Source organism: Chiloscyllium plagiosum, chromosome 35 (genome assembly GCF_004010195.1).
Source record: "Chiloscyllium plagiosum isolate BGI_BamShark_2017 chromosome 35, ASM401019v2, whole genome shotgun sequence".
Taxonomy (NCBI): Eukaryota; Metazoa; Chordata; class Chondrichthyes; order Orectolobiformes; family Hemiscylliidae; genus Chiloscyllium; species Chiloscyllium plagiosum.
This window is the reverse complement of record NC_057744.1, coordinates 33667951-33689073: the sequence shown is the minus strand read 5'-3', so window position 1 is coordinate 33689073 and position 21123 is coordinate 33667951. Positions and strand designations below refer to the sequence as shown.

The 21123-nt window shown below is 42.0% G+C and overlaps 1 protein-coding gene across 6 annotated transcripts in view; it reads left to right on the top strand.

Moving 5' to 3' along the window:
• The window catches only part of kirrel3a (kirre like nephrin family adhesion molecule 3a), a 568693-nt gene that overhangs the window by 507507 nt on the left and 40063 nt on the right, over nt 1-21123 (top strand). For 4 of the 6 annotated variants that reach the window (XM_043676910.1, XM_043676908.1, XM_043676912.1 and 1 more), the window contains exons 10-13: nt 361-461; nt 8787-8985; nt 13517-13624; nt 14982-15149. In XM_043676910.1, coding sequence (XP_043532845.1) covers nt 361-461; nt 8787-8985; nt 13517-13624; nt 14982-15149 — 576 coding nt within the window. The remainder of the gene's footprint in view (nt 1-360; nt 462-8786; nt 8986-13516; nt 13625-14981; nt 15150-21123) is intronic. The other 2 variants (XM_043676913.1, XM_043676914.1) reach the window with 1 other exon arrangement.

Sequence of the window (21123 nt, the reverse complement as noted above, 5' to 3'; positions counted from 1 at the left end):
TGTGCAATTACCCTTTAAAATATTCATTAAAATGTAAATTTATTTTAATTAGACTGCTAATAATGAGCAATTATATTCAGTTTAATTATGTGCAGACTGTGCCCTGTTGTTGCTTGTTCCTTTGGAGAAGGTGTAATACAAGGAGGGCTGTGATGGATGAACTGTCTAATTTAATAAAGTTGTTTGATGAATTGTGTTTGTGAGTATATACATATATATAGAGCATGTGTGTATAAATATGCATATATACATATATGTGTATCTATAACATATGTGTGTGTATTCTTGTATGTTTGTGATTATATATGTTCATGCATATGTGCATACATGTGTATGATTTGTTTGTATTTTTGGTTTCAGGACCTCCCATCATCTCCAGCACACAAATGCAGCATGCTCTACAGGGCAAAAAAGGACAAATCAAATGTTTCATCCGGAGTACACCTCCACCTGACCGAATAGTAAGTGACTCAGCGAAATAGACACTTCCTCAAATGGACAAAATGGACATATTACTGTCTCCAAAATATCACCCTGCTTTTTCAATTAAAGAAAACCTTTCCAATGCCTCAATGATTTTGTCAAGCAAAGAATTTAATTCAACTGGTAAGGAAAGTGCATGCATTTTGGTCTTGTGGTGCAGGTGGCAGTGTTCCTACCTCTGAAAGCTTTGCAGGTTCTACTCTGTGACTTAATTCCTAAGAAAAGTGCAGTCAAATAGATTGAACATTGACTTGTAAATCCTACCAACAGTGAATGACAGGCAGTTAAGAGTGGGAGAGATTCCTGGTCATCCATGTGAAGGAAAGAAATTGGAGCCTCCACCATCATAATCTGTAGCTCCAAGTTAAAATATGCACCTACAAGTGTATTATACCACAGCATTTTGGAATCCTGAGTGGACTGTAACCACTGCAACTACCATAATTGTAGTAAACTTGTAAGCCAAGTAACACACAGGGAGATTCCACAAATAAACAGAAGTACTCACTTAAAGTTCCCGAAAATCACACCTTTTAAATGAAACAATTTTAAAATCAATCATTCCCATAACATTCTCATCAAAACCAGAGTTAAGGCCTTTCAGACACTTCTTACCCAGAAGAAAACAAAGTACAAGTTGAAATACTTCACCACACACGTGGTACTGAGCATTCTGGATGAAATAACTTATTAAATAAAATAAAATTTGTGGGTGGCACAGTGGTTAGCACTGCTGCCTCACAGCACCAGAGACCCGGGTTCAATTCCCGCCTCAGGTGATTGTGTGGAGTTTGCACATTCTCCCAGTGTCTGTGTGGGTTTGCTCCGGTTTCCTCCCACAGTCCAAAAATGTGCAGGTCAGGTGAATTGGCCATGCTAAATTGCCCGTAGTGTTAGGTGAAGGGGTAAATGTAGGGGAATGGGTCTGGGTGGGTTGTGCTTCGGTGGGTCAGTGTGAACTTGTTGGGCCAAAGGGCCTGTTTCCACACTGTAATCTAATAAAACGAAATATAAAAGCAATACTTTGGTTTTAGGCATTTCAGTATGTTTCTCAGCAGAGTAAAACATTCAAACAATATCAACTCAGGTGCAGCACTTTCCAACATATTTATAAATAAAATAACATTCAAAACAAAATAAAAAGAAAAATATTATAAATTATAACTTTAAATGTAAAAACTAAATGCATCAGCCTCCTGATTTTACATTGAACAAGCTCCATCTAGTGACAGATATTGATCAATGCAGGCAGCAGTTTCAGACTTCCAGGGACCTCAAGTTCAGCTAAGAGCAGAAATGGAGCCAGGCGAAGAGGACCCAATAGATCAAGACCCCAGTGGTGCCAAAGGCACTGAGGTGTTTGGAGGTGAGAATGGAAAATGGGGACAGGATATCAAGAGTTAAGCCTGGTACAGAATCAAGAGGGGCAATGATACCAATACAGCTGGAGAATTGCCATGTTTGCATGTGGAAAGTGCAAGCCACCAAACAAGAAAGGATGTTATAGCAACTTTAAATACTGACTGAGAAAACATTACTTGGAAACTCCTGTGGTGCAATCAGCTCTCTATTCTAAACATGAACCTCCAGTGTCTATTGCCACTACATTTTAAATGTTGCATTTATAGCTTTTGTTTTTTTTTAATATCTCTAATTTATAAATGTCTTGGAATGTACAATAATTCAACTTGTAATGTTTCATAAGACCATAAGACAAATGAGCATATGAAGGCCATTCAGCCCAGTAAGTCAATGCCACCATTCACTGAGATTACAGCGAAACTGATAAATCCTCATCTTCACTTTTCTGCCTTTTCCCCATAATCTTGGAACCCTTTATGGATTAAAAATCTCTCAACCTTCATACTCCTCTGCAATAAAAAATTCCACTGATTCAGTACCCTCTAAGAGAAATTATTTTTCATCTCTGTCTTAACTGGGCAACCTCTTACTCTGAGGTTATGCTGTCTGGTCCTAGACTTTCACACAAGGAGAAACAAACTCTCTCCATCTTCCCTGCAAAGCCCCCTAAGAAGCTTACATGTTTTAATAAGATCATCTCTCAATCTCTAAACTCTAATTACTCAATCTCTCCTCATAAGACAGTTCCTCCATACTAAGATCAACCTTGAGAACCTTCTCTGAACTGACACCAATGCCAATATACCTCTCCTTTGATAAAGGGATCAAAACTGTTTACGTTATTCTAATTGTAGTCAAATTAGTGCCTTGTATAGTTTTAGCAAGACCTCCCTATTTTTATACTCCATTCCCTTTGAAATAAAGGCCAACATTCCATTTGCCTTCCCTATTTCCTGCTGAACTTGGATTCCCAAACCTCTGTGATGCAGGTTTCTGCTGTCTTTTTCCATTCAGATAATACTCAACTCCACTATTCTTCCTGCCAAAGTTCACAATCTCACATTTCCTCATATTGCATTTCATCTGCCACGTCTTTGCAACTCATTTAATCTGTCTGTAGACTCATATCATCCTCAGCACATACCTTCTCATGTATTTTTGTGTCATCTGCAAACTTGGCGAAAAGACATTCACCTTCCTCATTCAAGTCGTTAATATATATTGTAAATAATTGTGGCCCTCACACTAATCCCTTTGGTACTCTACTAGTTACATGTTGCCATCCTGAAAATGCCTGCCTTATTCCAACTTTGTCTTCTCTTAGTTAGTCAATCCTCTAGCCACGTTAATATTCTACCCCCAACACCATGGGCTCTTACTATGCTGTATACCCCTAACCATCACCCGTTCTGTGAAGATTAGGATTATTGAAGCTGATCAACAGTAAGTTAAAGGCAGATTTCTTGAGTCAAGAAGTCATTTTTTTTCACATCATCAGCTGGGTCAGGGCAGAAGAATAATGGGAAATCAGTGAACCCCGTGGAGTTGGTCCCCAGGGAAAACCATTGCCTTCAGCAGCACAACTGAGGAGAAAACTGAACCAGCAACGTGTTGGTCAGCAGAAAGTGAAGGTTATTTTTGAAGGGGGGGAACAGTATTTTTCTAAAGACCTATAATCTTTTAGAGTCTCCGCATTCCCATAAATTTAACTTCTTCAAATCCTAATTTTAATCTTTGCACCTGTGTTTTCAGTGTCTTAAACACCCTGCACTGTAATCTCCAGAATTCTCCCTGTAAGGCTTCTCTACCTCCCTCTCCTATTTGAGGATGTTTCTTAAAATCTGACTTTTTGGCAAGCTTTTGGTCACTTTATCTGTTTGTGTGATGCAGTGTCAAATTTTCCTTAATAATTCACTTTAGTAGAATAATAGTGTTAAACATATAAATGAATATTGAACAATTCTTCCCGCATCACTTTCCTAAGTTGAATCATTCCTTTCCTTCTGTGTAACCCAAGTCACCACTGGTAATACAGCAGTGCAGAGAAAATTCGCTAACGTTTGCAAGGAAGAAAATAAACGAGAATGTAGTTTCCAGATGTACAATCCAATGCAGCACTATTGGTGAGAAACATCTGGTGCAGCCTGTACAGTTTGTGATTAGATATGTAGAACATGCAAAAGCTATATAGATACTCGATTTCTCATTAGTTCCTCAGCTAATGGCTTTTTTATTGCAGCAAGAAGCCTTTATGGATCAGCAGAAATAAACCTGAATCATTTCAGAAATGGGAATGAATGATTCAGTCTCTCAAATGTCAGCTGTGGGTTTCATGTTCATCGCACTGCTTTCAGCTTTGTACTGATTAATTTGAGCGGGCAAGAAAAATATGTGGGGATCCCTACTCTCAGGCTGCACATAATAGCAGAGTTGTGTGTGATTATTGACTGCAAGTGAAATTGTTGTCCAAAATGAATTACTGAGAAGTGCAGCAAACAGGGAAGCACAGAAGAAACAATAAGAGGTTTCTCTCAATGCATTATGCCAGTGATTGCTGGACGATACTCTTTGATGATGATGGACTGTCTATTGGGATAGTTTCCAGCTGCAGTTTCCAGTCCCTGGGTTTGTTTATTACATCGAAGTGATCAGTGGGAGATAGCTCAGATTAATGGCTGGCTACCCCTTTTTGGTTCAGCACTGTCAACTCACACTGGGCTGTGGTTTTACACTGAATTTAGGTTCATTCTTGGTTGACACGAAACTCAAAACTCTAGGTTTACTCTGAAAACTATGGATTCACTTTCGACTCAATGGTCTGGATTCACTCTGGGATAACTCTCAAAGTGACACTCTAGGTTCATTCTGGGTCTGATGTTATGGATGCACTCTTGATTCACTTTGGATTTGATACTCAGGATTCACACTGGGTGAACTGCCTCTATTTCTTTTGGGCTTTGTAAATTGACATGATTATGTTTAATTTTGAACCCTTTCTCACTGCAAGTTGCATGGTGAATCTCAAGCCAAAGTCCAGACTGAAGCAGAAATGCTGCACAGATATTTGCTCTCAACACAAAGAAATATGCTAGAAATGTGCTAGAAATATCAGTAAATCATCCAGAATCACTTGTAGAGTCTTTGGACTTTGATCAGTTAATCCACAAACAATCTTTCATATCATATTTCCCCTTTCTGTGTTTGCACGTTCTCCCCATGTCTGCGTGGGTTTCCTCCGGGTGCTCCGGTTTCCAACCACAGTCCAAAGATGTGCAGGTCAGGTGAATTGGCCATGCTAAATTGCCCGTAGTGTTAGATGTGTAGGGGTATGGGTGGGTTGCGCTTCGGCGGGGCGGTGTGGACTTGTTGGGCCGAAGGGCCTGTTTCCACACTGTAAGTAATCTAATCTAATTTCTTGTCAATAATCCTAGTTTCTCCAGGGTTGGGTAATAGTTCCACAGGCTTTGGACTCCTCACCTCTTTCATCATTCTTTATGGTCAGACTTAGATGGTAGCAAGTTTTGAGAACACTTGTAACACAGGTTGAGGTTCTGGATGTACGTTTGCTTACTGAGCTGGAAGGTTCGATTGCAGACGTTTCGTCACTATACTAGGTAACATCATCAGTGAGCCTCCAGATGAAGTGCTGGTGGCATCACCTACTTTTTATTTATGTTTAAGTTTCCTTGGGTTGGTGATGTCATTTCCTGTTATTTCTCAGGAGGTGGTAAATGGGATTCAAGTCAATGTGTTTGTTAATAGAGTTCCAGTTGGAATGTCATACTCAAAGGAATTCTTGTGCGTGTTTCTGTTTGGCTTGTCCTAGGATGGCTGTGTTGTCCCACTCAAAGTGGTGTCCTTCCTCATCTGTATGTAAGGATACTAGTGAGAGTGGCTCATGTCTTTTGTGGCTAGTTGATGTTCATGTATCCTGGTGGCTAGTTTTCTGTTTGTCCAATGTAGTGGTTTGTTACAGTTCTTGCATTGTATTTTTTAAATGACATTACTTTTGCTTGTTGTCTGTATAGGGTCTTTCAAGTTCATTAGCTGCTGTTTTAGTGTGTTGGTGGGTTTGTGGGTTACCAGGATGCCAAGAGGTCTGAGTAGTCTGGCCGTCATTTCCAAGATGTCTTTGATGTAGGAGAGAGTGGCTAGGATTTCTGGACGTATTTTGTCCACTTGTTGGGGTTTGCTGCTGAGTAATCGACAAACTGTGTTCATTGGGTACCCGTTCTTTTTTAATACACTGTAGAGGTGATTTTCCTCTGCTCTGTGTAGTTCCTCTGGGCTACAGTGTGTGGTGGTTCATTGAAATAATGTTTTAATACAGCTTTGTTTGTGGATGTTGGGATGATTGCTTCCCAAGAAGCATATTACATATCTGTATCCTCCTCACAATACTCTCAAACTTTCCATATCCTGATTGTTGGAGAATGAACACAAGTTGGGAGATGGCTTTCAGAATTCTGCAGAAGTCCTAATAACATACTGAAATTACCTGGCAAGTTTAAACATTCAATGAATTGATCTCCACAACCTGAGACCTTCTGTGAATTACTCCATCCTTGATCTCAGCATCAAAGACTTTACATTAGTGATACTGATATCCTTATCAAAAAAATGTTATGGTAGTTAGTTTCTTTGATCCGTGAGGGAAATCTGACAATTGAGTCCTGCAACCAATTCCCCTAGTCACCCCCAACCTGTTCTAACCATCTGTCTCCTCCCCCACCACGATGAACTACCATTCATCCACCTCACCCACTCATTCACTACTAACCCATTTTTAACTTGTTTAAAAATCACCACAACAGGGCAGGTACTGATGTGAAAAGGGACTTGTCATAGAGTCATAAAGTCATTGAGATGTACAGTATGAAAACAGACCCTTCAGTCCAACTCATCCATGCCAATCAGATATCCTAAATTAATCTAGTCCTAATTTACAGCACTTGGCCCATATCCCTTAAACCCTTCCTATTCATATACCCACCCAGATGTCTTTTAAATGTTATAACTGTCCCAGCCTCCACCACTTCCTCTGGCATCTCATTCCATACACGCACCACCCTCTGCATGAAAAAGTTGCCCCTTAGGTCCCTTTTAAAGCTTTCCCCTCTCACCTTAAACCTATGCCCTCTAGTTTTGGACTCACCTACTTCAGGGAAAAGACCTTGTCTACTATCCTTATCTATGCCCCTCATGATTTTATAAACCTCTATAAAGGTAATCCCTCAGCCTCCGATGCTCCAGGATAAACAGACCCAGCCTATTCTGCCTCTTCCACTAACTCAAACTCTCCAACCCTGGCAACATTCTTGTGCTTAATGATATTTACTATCTGATGCCTGCATTGATCCTTTCAATACATCATCTAGAATCAGCAGTCCCAGTTGCAAAAATTACAAAAGGGTCGGTCCATGGAAATCTTCACAACCAGTGCCAATAAATTCAAAATCAATGCTGACTGGAAGATCTGGGTTGTTGTATCCTTGTCACAACTTCCTTGCCTACTAATCTTTATAACATTAGCAAAATCGACAATATTCTCTGTCCTTTCATCCAATACAGATTGGAAATAGTTAAGCCCAAACACTGATACCCGTGGCACCTAAAGTTTCCAAATTTGAAAATATCCTGTTAGTCATGCAATCCATTAACAATGCTGACATATTGACCTCAATATTTTTATTTTTGTCTTGTCATAATCCAAATGCATAACATCTACTGCTTGGACCTATGTCTGCCCTGCTCAATACATCTTCAAAAGAATACTAATAAATTCAACAAAAAATATTTGCCTTTCCTAATTCCAGAGCTTAGGTTTTATGTAACTGAAGTCACAAGCATAGAATGTTTAAAATCCCAGAGGCAGAAAGGTTGTTGGAACTTCATATCAACAAGTTGTACTATCCCTTCCTTTCGCTTTTCAGGAAATTGTTGATAGGTTATTTAACTAAGAGGCTTTTCATTGCAGCTGAGACTGTGGCCCACATCTGGGCTTTCCATTGAGGCCATTATCAGCAATCAACAGGAACCAGGAATCGTGTATTTTGCACAACCTCTTGTCTCCTGCAGATACTGGAGTTGGTGGTTCTGGGAACTCTCCTGAGGATCTCTTACAAGTCATTGCATTGCAGTGGAGAAGAAGGACATAGAGTGGACAGGGAGAAACTGTTCCTGCACTATAAATGGATTGAGAATTAGCACAGTTTCAAAGTATTTTGTAAAAGAAGCAAATATGATGTGGTCGTGATCAGTTTTAAGGCACTGCCTGGAAGTGTGGTGGAGGCAGCTTTGATCGAAGCATACAAGAAGGCATTATGGTAACTATAAAATCAATCTGCTCAGACACGCCTCCAGAGCAGGTGGGATGTCAATATGAACCTCCTGGCTGAAAGATAGCGCACTACCATTGCATCACAAGAACTCTTAAAAAGATATTATATGATTATTTAAAGGAAACAATATGCAGGTTTTAGAGGAAAAAGACGGGAGATTGGTGCTGAACCAAAATGGTATGAGAGCCAGGGCAGACATGAAGGACCAAACTGCCTTTTTCTACGTTGTAACAATTCTGTGCTTCATTCAAGTGACTTTCTGGAGTAGGGGAAAGATCTCAGATGGATTAGTCTTTGAAGATTTTATTTCCACCTGCATGCTCGAAGAGCTTAGGAATTAATCTCCCATTACAAATCTTCAACATTCTCCAAGCAGAATCCCAAATAGAATTGAGGCTCAATGCTGCATAATTATACAAAGAACATGAAATTTATTACAGCTTTCACAAGCTCAGGACATTCCAAACTGCTGCATAGCCAATTAAGCATGGTTACAGCTACTTCACTCTTAAGGCACTCTGGAATATTCTGGCAGGCCTGATGATCTTCGAAAGCAGATGATAATCTAATTTCTCCTTTTCTTCTATTGGATATACCTAGGCTTGGTCGTGGAAGGAGAACATTCTAGAATCAGGGACCTCGGGACGTTATACGGTGGAGACAGTAAGCATGGAGGAGGGTGTGATCTCCACACTGACCATCAGTAATATTGTGAGGGCAGACTTCCAAACAATTTACAACTGCACAGCTTGGAACAGCTTTGGTTCCGATACAGAAATTATTCGCTTGAAAGAACAAGGTAGGCCAGCAAGAGAACAATGAACTTGTGCACCTCAGTATTTGAATTCACCTGCCTTGTTTATTTCGAAGTGTTCATCCTACTTTTCACCTTTAAAACCACTTCTCTTTTATAATAACCCACCTATATTTGGGAACATAGAGTTGGAGGAGGTGGGAAGTGTCAAGTCCAGAGAGCTGTCAGGAGTCTGGGGATTTTTTGAGTGGGAATAATGGTGAGTTGGGTCTATTTAATAGTTACAGTAAGTATCTTATCCTCTAATCTTTCCTGTTTAGCTACTTAGCTTAAGTAAATCAGAACCCTCTAAAATCTGTCTTTTTAAATATTTAACCTACTTTTCCAATCAACCTGTTCAGAGATGAAATTATGTCATGTGGGACTTGAAGCCGGGCACCACAAGAGGGCTGATAAAATCTCTGTCTTTAAAGGGTTTCAGGTGCCAATGAATAGCACATCAGAATTTTGAATTTCCCAGGTAGTTTCCTCAGAGTCAGCTATACTCAACTCTAGTCTGCACTGGTGTAATGACTCCCTGACCATTAAAACAAAATCTAAGTCTTCATTGCTGAATCTAATATCACTCTAATTCATCCCACTTCCTTCTTTATTTGCTTTCTTTCCTTAAATTTAATCAGTAGACAGAGCGTTGGACTCAACATTCATGAGGTCACAGGTGCCAATTCCCCTCATTGTGTGTTGATCCAGTATTTCCAGCAAGTAACAGCACAAGAATAATACAACCTGAATGTTGGAATAATCCAATAGATGGGATACCTCCGCTGCAATTTTCCAGGCTGTTGTCTCACTCCATCATGGTTGAAACCCTTGACTGTGCCTTCCTTACCTGGAGAGGCAGTTTCTTGAGTACTTGATTCTCCAGCATTGTTTCTTCCACCCAGTATCAGCTACATTTAATCTAAACCTCTGTGTCTATACAAAGTCACCTAAACCTATCACCCTATTATTAACCAACTCTAACTGGGACCTTATGCCTTAGATTATCATTTCAAGCTCTCCCTTCTTATACTCAGATAGTTCCTCCAACTCTTTTGGTCACTCTTCCCAGTGGTAAGCATTTATCTCAGCCCCCAGACTGCACCTTGTGTTCTTCTTATTTAGATGGCTCAGATACCCACTCCAATTAAGACTTTTCTTCAACACCTTTCCACTCCACCCTGCCCGATAGATGTTAACATACCATACTTTTATCTGCTCCTGCCTTTAAATTATTCTGAAAATCTCACCTCTGGGTCTGTGTTTCTAGTTTCCCAGACTCCTCCCATCCTTTTTTGTTGGCTCTATCCCCATTCACTGTTTACAATGTTCTGAGTACCATTCTTCTGACAGCACCATGATTTAAAGACAAGTGCCCTTGTCATCTTCATTCACAGGCAGTTTGTGCAGCCTGCTCTGCTTCAGTAAACAGTAGTATGCGAATATATTTGTGAGCAGAAATTGAAAATCCCAAGGCCTTCCATCCAGAAACATGTTCTATACAATCCCGTCAGTTGGTTTATTTTAGCAGTAATCATTTTACGCTCAGATAACAAATATTTATCTGACTTATAGCTTGCCTACATCTTGGTTGTGTCTCATTTATCTTTTTCTGTTGCTTTATCAGACCTTCACAGATGCCAAATTTAATTTGCTGAGTGACTCTGTGGTTTAGGCAACAATTGAGCCTCTGGTCCTTCTTTCTATGGGCTTGAGTTCAAATCCAGCCTAGAAATAGGAAATGAAGGTCTCACTAAGTGAGTGTATGTTTAACATGCCAAGTTGTCTTTAAACTGGCAATCTTATTCAGTGAGCACTGGCCTTGAAATATGATTGAATTAGTGAAAACCCTGTGAGCTTGGGGCTGCCCACTCGCTCTGATTGATGCTGACCACAGTGTGAGTTCTGCACTTAGCCTACTTTCCCAGCATTGACACCTCTGAACTTGCTAATCCCCACACTTGATCTACTGAAGGATATACCAAATGGTTTAGTACTGTTAAGTACCAAGAAGATCCTAATCTGATCTGCAGTGAGGTTAGTCATCACAACTTTAACCAATGTGAGTGGTTTTGGTATCTCTGGATGAAAGAACACTAAGGCCTTCTTGACCTGCAATCTTCTTCCGGACCTCTCCGCCTCCACCCCCTCTCCAGCCTATCACCCTCACCTTAACCTCCTTCGACCTATCGCATTCCCAACGCCCCTCCCTGAAGTCCCTTCTCCCTACCTTTTATCTTAGCCTGCTTGGCACACCCTCCTCATTCCTGAAGAAGGGCTTATGCCCGAAACATCGATTCTCCTTCTCCTTTGATGCTGCCTGACCTACTGCGTTTTTCCAGCAACACATTTTTAAGCTCTGATCCCCAGCATCTGTAGTCCTCACTTTCACCCACCTTCGCTGCCTGGGTCCCACATGCAGAATTGATTTTGACATACTTCTTCAAATTTTTTTTGATGCCTCTTCAAAATGCCTCTTATCTTCTCATTATATTCTTTGCTCTATATCTGAATTATCTGATTTTAGAATCTTGCCTTGAAGAGATAAGGTTAAGATTGTTGAGAAGGATTGAAGTTTCTTGTATTGTCTTTTGTTATTTCTTCTCTGTTCAGGAGAAAAACTGATGATATCCCACTGTTAGCTCCAGGTGGACAAGGCTCCTGATGGGTGCCCATGCACACCCTAGAATTTCTATGTCATTCCACAATTCCAGGTCCAGTACAGCCTGCTGTCTGGTCAACTCTAGATTGAGTTGTTCTGAGGAACTATTCTGAAAACAGTCTATAAACTTCTTACCCAGGCCATCCTTGCTCATCTGTTTTTTTCCAGTCTACATATAAATTAAGGCATTATTGCCATACCTTTCTGACAAACTCTCATTTTCTTTCCTTTTCACTAAATCCTGCTGTGTAGTTAAATATGAGGATTGTATACCACTCTCACAAATGGTAAGCTGTTACAATTTCTTACCTCTACTCAAACTGCATCTAAATCCTGGTTTCCTCAATTTCTATCATCCCTCTGTATTGTACTAATACTGTCCTTAACTGATTTTCATAGCTTCCTGTTCTTCCTAACTGTCCTGTGTACTTCAATATTCAGGTCCTAATCTATGTCAGCTATGCAGCTACATTTCTATAACTGCTACCAGATTGTGTTTTTGTATTTCTATCTGCACTATCTATTCATCTCTTTTATTTTATTCAAATACAGAGTTTAGTTTTGTCCTTTTATTACATTTGTATCTTAAATTTGTACTCTCTATGCCTTCCTATTACAGTCTGTTTACTATCTTCCAATATACTTAATCTATACCTAACCTCTTTCCTTGATCTATTTATGTCCTTGATACCTACATGGATCACAATGACTGGATTCTCTCCTTCACACTGCTGGGTCCTTTCCATCTCTTGGCACGTGCCAGTAACCCTGGCAGATAATACAACCAACTGGACTCACTCTTTAATGCAAAGGACAGCTTCAGTCCTCTTTACTATATAATCCTAGCCTACTGCTACATTTTTTTTGCTCCTCCCACAAACGGCTTTCTGTAACTCGGTCAATTAGCACATCCATCTTGTTGCTCCCAGTCTCATTCAAGTAAGCGCTAGGCACCTCAAACCTGTCAGACAATTGTAAAGAGACAAAAAAACTGCAGATGCTGGATTCCAATGTCGACAAGTAGGAGGCTGGAAGAACACAGCTTGCTAGGCAGCATCGGGGGTACAGAAGTCTGAGAATTGTAAAGACTAAGGATCCTATATCTCTAAGATCCCCACATCTGTTTCACTCTCAGTCGCATCTCCTATCCTTGCTCATTGAGTAAATCAGAAGACTCTATCCTAATGAGTGCCACTGCCACCTGAAATGAAGTCTCAGTAACATTCCTCTTCCCTGATTCATTGCAGTTCAGCCTGCAGCTCAGTCTGAGCCAGAAGTCTTGAGTAACAAACACTTGACCCAAATGTTCTTGCCCTAGATCAGCTTGGGTGAAGATGGCAGATTTCCAGAACCTAATGGACATGTTCCCCAACAATCAATGATAGTCTTGTGGTCACCAATAACTGAGACCAGCTATTCCAGATATATTATTTGAATTAAAGTTCCCCAGTTGCGATGGTAGAATTTGAACCGTTGTTCCCAGGCCATTAACCTGACCTCTGGATTATTACAATGATATTACCACTGTGCCATAATCTTCCTTTATGCAAGGTAAAGAATAATTACCCTTGGCAAGAATGGTGAGGTCTTCAGTTCCCTACACATTGGGCTGTGCTCTCCATCATCATAGAACTAAAGCAGAGCAACAGCCACTGGCAAAAGCCAGAGGAGGATGCCTCATACCAACTTCATCCTGGGCAAGAAGTGCCTCTTATTCATGCTTAACTAATACATCAGCCATGCATTCATGGACAGATGTTTGAATGCACTTCCTGTCCACCATCTTACACATTTCACGGTACATCAATAACTTTGACAGTCTTTTGTTACCATCACTCTACTCATTCTGATGCAGGCTGTGCTTTATCCCAACAGAGGCGCTCTCACTGGCTGTTGTCATTGGCGTAGCAGTTGGTGCTGGAGTTGCATTCGTTGTTGTCTTGGCAACCATCACGGTTATCTGCTGCTCACGCTCCCAGAGAAGTAAGTGCCTATGTGGGATGTGAGCTTCTTATGATCAAAAGGTAAAACGCCCAATCCATGCATTCAGTATGAGGGCAAAACTATGGTGAGATGGAGTTCAATGTTGGCAAATGTGTGGATGTCTACAATACACAGAAAAGCAACAAATTATCGCATTTTATGAATGACATCAAACTAAGAACAGAAGTGAAGTCTGATTACATCCATAACCAGTTGGACAGGTATAAAAAACAATTAAAGGAGTGGTAGTTACAATTCAGTTTAACAGAGCATTAATCAGACCCTAAGGTGGAGAACTGTTCAGCTTTGCACGTAGTGCTCCAACAGCAATGTAGATTGGGTTTGGCTGCTGTACCAAAACCATCTGTTAGAGTGTTAAAATTATCAAGCAGGTTGCACAGATTCAGCTTGTGTTCCACTAAGCATAGAAGATTGAACAGTGGTCTCAGAGTTGCTTAAACTTTTAACCATATTCAGGTTATATACAGAGAAACTGGTGTGGGAATCATGAGTGAGTGATCATAATCTTTCTATTTGAGCTGGGCCATTCAGGAGTGAAATTGGAAGCACATTTTCCACACAAAAGCCAGAAAAATATGAATCCCAGAATGAAGAACTCATAACACTTGGAAATGGCTTAAGTCAGAAATGCAATTCCATTTTAATGTGGGCGAGATTTGTTCAGACTAGTACGAGTAAGTTTCAAGTATTCCTGTTTTTTTCCTTTTTCGGGGACACTTGGAGCTTTCAATAAATTCATTTTTGTTGGGTAAGGATATGAAAAAGTATGGAGCATGAGTAAGTCAGTGGAGTTGATGAGCAGACCAACCATGATTAAATGGAATCTTGGAGAAGCATCAAGAGACTCACTCCTGTTCCTATATTCCTATGTTTCCACAAACCCACCATCCCTCTTCCAGTCTTAACCTTCCAATTACACTCACCCACTCATTCAGCTATCTTACATGGTCTCAGCCTCCTTCCCAATCATAGCCAGGCCTTTCTTCAGAGATCCATCTTTCATCTCAGGCACGTCCACCTTTCCACCACATCTACCATTCAACCAAGCCTCTCAACTCCATGTCCTAACCATAACCAACAAAATGGGGCAGAAAGTAATTTGTACAAAGGCAGGTCGGTAATTTTGAACAATGTATTTGACTGCTGGAAACTGCAGAACTGAGGAGTCTGATGCCATTCACACGTGTTCGCACTTTGAAGGGACTACAGGCACACAATCAACAGTACCGCTCAGTTAAAATAAAAACCCATGAGCAAAAAAATTGGAAGCTAAAGATTTTGCAAGTAGTTGGTTGGAGTGCCGCTCACTTTAATATTCCAGAGTATTTCATTACAGCTCGAAAAAAACATTCATGGTGGATAACGAAAATCCCATCTGGTATACGTATTGACAATTGTCAAGTGAAGAGTTTTCTTCCATCCTTTACAAAGACTAACTGTCTAAGAGAGATTAAACCATTGAGACGGCATCACTTTCCTTTCATCAACAGAAAACGAAGTTCAGGTAATGTCTATCCAAATCCCACCTCTTGTGAATTATGATGTGTAACTGTAGAGTAGCTTCCTTCACATTGCTTATCAACATGATGAGATATTGTCTCCCCACAACACTTCACCAACTCACCTTGACTCCCCAAGCTTCTGCACTAGGTGGGCAATCTCATCTTGTCACCTCACAGCCTCAACCAGAAAACATTCAATGAGAGCATAAATCTTCACAGGTGGCAAGCATCAGTTGTTTTGACTTGGCCTCTTCAACTGCCAAAAGTCATGCTGACATCCCAAATTCACTGCAAATAATGTTCCATTGAATGTGTCTCTGTTATTGGTCCCTTGCTTTGAATCTCATCCTGCATTCTTCTCCTGTCCCTGCTGAAATCAAGACTCATCACATTGCCACCAACTCTTCCCCGTTGTTTATCAAGTGCTTGAAAATGTATGACTCCTTCCTCTTCACAAGTTTCTTTGCCCTTATATTCTATGGGTATTGTTTACAAGTGAGTTCTAGCGTCCTTGAAACAAAACTTCTTGAATCACCTTATTTTATCTTCCACGTTGGTTCTCTCCTCAGTTTCTTCAAATAATGGATGTATCTGCACATTTGTCATAGGTGACGTTGTCTAGTGTGGTTCAGTGTACAGCACTCTTGCTTCTGAGGTTGTGGTGTAAGCCTCAGTCCAATGGCTTGAATGCGACAGATCATGTGAGGGAGTGCAGCTCTGTTGGAGATACTGTCTTGCAGATGAGATGTTAAACTAAGGCCTGTCTGCCTAGCTGGATGGATGTAAAAGCTTGAATCAATAGATGGATGAAGCTAGAAAAGCACATCAGGTCAAGCAGTATTTGAGAAGCAGGGAAGTCCCTGCAGAAAGTGGACAGGATGGGGAAGGAAATATCTTTTTGATGGCGGGGTCTGATTATAGGTGGCAGAAATGTCACAGGACGATGAGTTGGATTGGGAGGTTGGTGGGGTGGTTCATGAGGACCAAAGAGACTCCTTATTGCGAGACCAAGGGGACCAAGGAATCCTTATTGTTGTTGGGGAAGGGGGTTTGAGGGCAGAAGTACGGGAAATGGAGATGCGATTGAGGGCATCCTTAATTACCAAGGAAGGTAAACTAGAAACCCTAAAATAGGAGGATATCTGGGGTATCCTCGAGTAGAACAACTCATCCCCAGAGCAGATATGGAGGAATTGAGAGTACAAGATAGCATATTTGCAGGAGGGTAGGTGAGAGCAGGTGTAGTCAAGGTTGTTGTGGGTTTGACATGGATGTCAGTGGTGAGTCAGTTTCAGAAGTTGGAGGCTGAGAGATCCAGGAAGGGGAAGGAGGTGTCAGAAATGGTCCAGATTAATTTGAGGGTGGGATGGAAGGTGTTGAAGTTGAACTGCTCGAGCTCCTCCCAGGAGCACGAGGCAGCACTGATGCAGTCATCAATATAGATGAGAAAGAGATGAGGGGTGGTGCTGGTGTAATTGTGGAAGAGGGACTGTTCCACGACTCCTACAAAGAGGCAAGCATAGCTTGAGCCCATGTGGGTGCCCAGGGCCACCCCTTTGGTTTGCAGGGAGTAGGAGGCATCAAACGAAAAATTGTTGAGGGTGAGGACCAGTTCTGCCAAGCGAATGAGAGTATCAGTGGAGGGGAACTGGTTGAGCCTATGGGAAAGGAAGAAGTGGAGGGCTTTTAGGCTGACTATGTGGGGGATCCAGGTGTAAAGGGCTGGTAGGTCCACGGTGAAGGTAAGGTGTTGGGGCCAGGGAATTGAAAGCTTTTTAAGAGGTGGAAGGAATGGGTTGTGTCACGAATGTGAGTAGGGAGTTCCTGAACAAAGGGGAAAGAACAGGGTCAAGGTAGGAGGAGATAAGCTCTGTGGGCCAGGAGTAGGCAGAGACAATGGATCCACCAGGGCAGTCAGGTTTATGGATTTTGGGTAGGAGATAGAAATGGGCGGTGCAAGGTTGGGGAACTATCAGGTTGCAGGCTGTGGACAGGGGATCTCCTGATATGATGAGGTTGTTATTGGTCTGGTGATGGCTTGGCGATCAGAGGTGGGATCATAAGCGAGTGGATGGTAGGAAGACGTTTCAGAAAGTTGGTGTCTTGTCTCAGCAATGCACAAGTCAGTGAGCCATACTACTGCCATATCCCCTCACCTTTAACAGTGAGGTTGGGGTCGGAGCAAAGGTAGCAGAGGACTGGGTGTTCCACTAGAGAGAGGCTGACGTAAGTGAGAGGGGTGAAGAGATTCAAGCGATTGATGTCACAGTGGCAGTTTGAGATGAAAGAGTCGAGGAAAGGTAGGAGGCCAGGACGAGGTGTCCAGGAGGATGGAATTTGCCATTGACAGGAGAAGGGGCCATTAGAGGGTGGGTTGGATTCTCATTCAAAGAAATAGGCGCAGAGACAAAGGAAAAAGAGCTCAACATCACGATATGCGTGGAATTTGTTCACATGTGAGCATAGGGGGATGAAGGTGAGCCCTTTGCTGAGGACTGACAGTTCAGCCTCAGTGAGGGGGAGATCTAGGGTGATGATGAATACCTGGCAGGACTTAGGACTGGGGCTGAGTGTAGAGCTAGGGTGAGGAGTGGGAGTGGAGACTATATCAGGAATGGGTGTGCGTACTGGAGCGGTCACGTGGGCAGAAGCAGAACCCAGTTGTCAGTGATATTGGCAGTCACATGATCTTCGATGTTGGCAGAAGCAGCAGTCACAATCTATAGCAGTGATTGCAGCATCCATGTGGTCAATGATGCCAGACTGATCCTGGAGGTCAGATATGAGGTTAGAATGTTGAATGGTTGAAGAGATTTGTGTATGGAGTTAAGTATGAGAGAGTTTGGTGTATTACAGCATTTGATGTCTGGCAGAGCAGAGGAAAAGCATTTGTTGAGGGTGTGGATCCTTCTGAGAACAAAGTACAGTAGTGGTCCTCTGCAAATCTGGGAGACACAGGCTCTGAGCTGGGAGAAGGTGTCAGTGCATGGCAGAGAGCATGGAGCTGAGAATCTGCAGGGAGAAATGTTTGTTGAGGCACTATAGATAGCAATTGTCACAGTTGTGTCCAAATTGTGAAGGTGTGAAAATTATTTGGAGTCCTTGGGGGAATGAATCGGTTTCGTAAATAGGCAATGAGGAAGGTGACATGGCTCTAGTAGCGAAATTGCTTCAGAATGTGGTTGAAGAGCTTCAGGGCTGAGTAGGCAACTAGGGGCTTGCAGTGGGAGAGAATCGCACTGACCTCTCTTTGGAGGAAGGAGGAAAACTTCTTTAAGGTGAGCATCCTTAGAACAGCCAGAGTCAATAGTCAAAATAGTCAGGCCGAAACCCATCATCAAACCCAGAAGTTCATTTGGGGTGGGGGGGAGGTTGCTGAGGTAGGGTAGGTGGAATTATGATAGGTTTATTAATGCAGGTCATTGTGATTGGTCAATGGGAAGGGTAGAGCAGATAGCTGAGTAAGAAGGTGGACAGGTTAAGTCAGGTCAGGAGATGAGGGCTGGAAATGGGATAGGATGGGGGTGGAGGTTTTTTGATGCTAATGAAGTCAATATTGAGGCCATTGGGCTGTCAGCTCCCCAGGGGAAATATCAGGTATTGTTCCTCCAGATTACATCTCACCTTACTCTAACAGTGGAGGAGGCCAAGGATGACATGTCGCCAGTGGAGTGGGAGTGAGAATTAAAATGGATGACAACCAGAAGGTTGGTTTGGTTGACTTATGCAGAGTGTGCTGATGCTCCACAAACTGGTCCCCAAGTCTGCGTTTGGGCTCCCCAATATAAAGGAGACCACATCAGAGCAAAGAATACAATATATCAGGTTGGATGAAGTGCAAGTGAATCCTGCTGGATCTGGAAGGATTATTTGGGGCCTTCGACAGAGGTAAGAGGGGAGATGTTGGGGCAGGTGCTGCACTTCCTATCGTTGCAGGGAAAGGTATCAGATGTGGTGAAGAAGTTGGTGGGGAATGTAGACTTTACAAGGGAGTTGCGGAATGAATAGTCCCTGCGGAAAGTGGACAGGGTGGGGAAGGAAATATCTTTTGCTTGTGCGTTCTGATTGTAGGTGTGGAAACGTCGGATGATGGTGCATTGGGATTCAGAGGTTGGTGGAGTGGTCAGTGAGGAGTAAGGGGACTATCCTTATTGTTGTTGGGGGGAAGGGTGTTTGAGAGCAGAAATGCAGGAAATGGAAGCGATGGGGTTGAGTGCATAATTAATTACCAAGGAGAGGAAACTTCAGTCCCTAAAGTAGGAGGGTATCTGGGATATCCTGGACTAGAACACCTCTTCCTGGGAACAGATTTGGCAAAGACGAAGAATCGAGAGTATGGCTATGCAGGTATGATTTCAACAAGGAAGGAACACTTCCCCTCTGTCCTGGTCAATACTTATTCCTTGACCAAGACTGCAGAAACAGATTGTCTGGTCATAATCACATTACTGTTGATACGAGATTGCTGCATGAACAATGGCTGTCACACATTTTAGGTTAAAAAGTCAATAAAAACTGAATGTGTGGAGAAACTTAACATCTATGGAGAGTGAAGTAGAGTCAACATTTTGAGTCCGATATGAATCTCTTTCGGAAGTCATGAAAAGGCATTGGTTGATGGTAAAATACTTTGGGAGGTCCTGAAGTTCTGAAAAAAATGGAAGAAATACAAGTCCCAGGCTCTTATTGTGTGGTGGTTGTCCCTACTTCTGGGTTAGGAGGTTCCAATTCAAATCACACTTGCCCTGGAGGTTTATCACAATATATTTGAAAAGGTGATAAACATATTTTCAGAAATACAAGTCCATGGTTGTTGCACAGAACTATGAAGCAGGGAATTTGGTTTATGAACAGTTAAACCAGTTACATATTTCACACCATATCCAATTCCTTTCTCGACTGTAGGTCTGCAGTTTCATCATTACTTAACCTTCTTTACCATCCAAAGCCAATTTATCCTCCTTTCCTTTGCAGTGTCAAATGGGTGGCACTGACACTGAAATATAAACAGGGTGAGCCCCTACCAGATCTCAAAATACTTGGGGGCAGTAGGCAAATTCACTCCCAAACTCCCCAAAACACCCAGGAACCTAAATCATGAGGGAGGCAGCCAGAGTTAAGAGACAAGTCACCCTCATAAGCAACATTCCATTGAAATTGTGTGGCTGAACATGCATGCAGCTTTACAGATTCCCCACACATTCACAGCACTGAACTCTGGTTTCAGAAGTGACTGCCACACATGGCCCCTGAATGTCCAGTCATAAGAAGAAAATGTAGAATGATCAGCATTGATGGATGAGCTGCTCCTCCAATGTCAGGCTGGATCACTCCCCTGCTTACTATTGACAGGTTGTTGTTTACAGCCTGGATCAATAGTGCATAGAGTAAGGCACTGAGAAAGAAAAGGAAGTTATGAGTTACCAACAGATAAGCCTTTTTTCTGGGGTTTGAGTAGAGGGAAGCCCAAGGAAGGGGTGACTGACAATAGACAATAGACAATAGGTGCAGGAGTAGGCCATTCTGCCCTTCGAGCCTGCACCACCATTCAATATGATCATGGCTGATCATCCTTAATCAGTATCCTGTTCCTGCCTTATCTCCATAACCCTTGATTCCACAATCCTTGAGAGCTCTATCCAACTCTTTCTTAAATGAATCCAGAGACTAGGCCTCCACTGCCCTCTGGGACAGAGCATTCCACACAGCCACCACTCTCTGGGTGAAGAAGTTTCTCCTCATCTCTGTCCTAAATGGCTTTGGTTCTTTTACTGATGTATATTAAGGATAGAGACTCATAGTCATAGAGATTTACAGCACAGAGACATACCCTTATGTCCAATTCATCCTTGTCAAGCATATATCCTAACCTATTCTCATCCCATTTGACAGCACTTGGTCCATATCCTTCTAAACCCTTCCTATTCATATACCCATCCAGATGGCTTTTAAATGCTGTAATTGTACCAGCCTCCA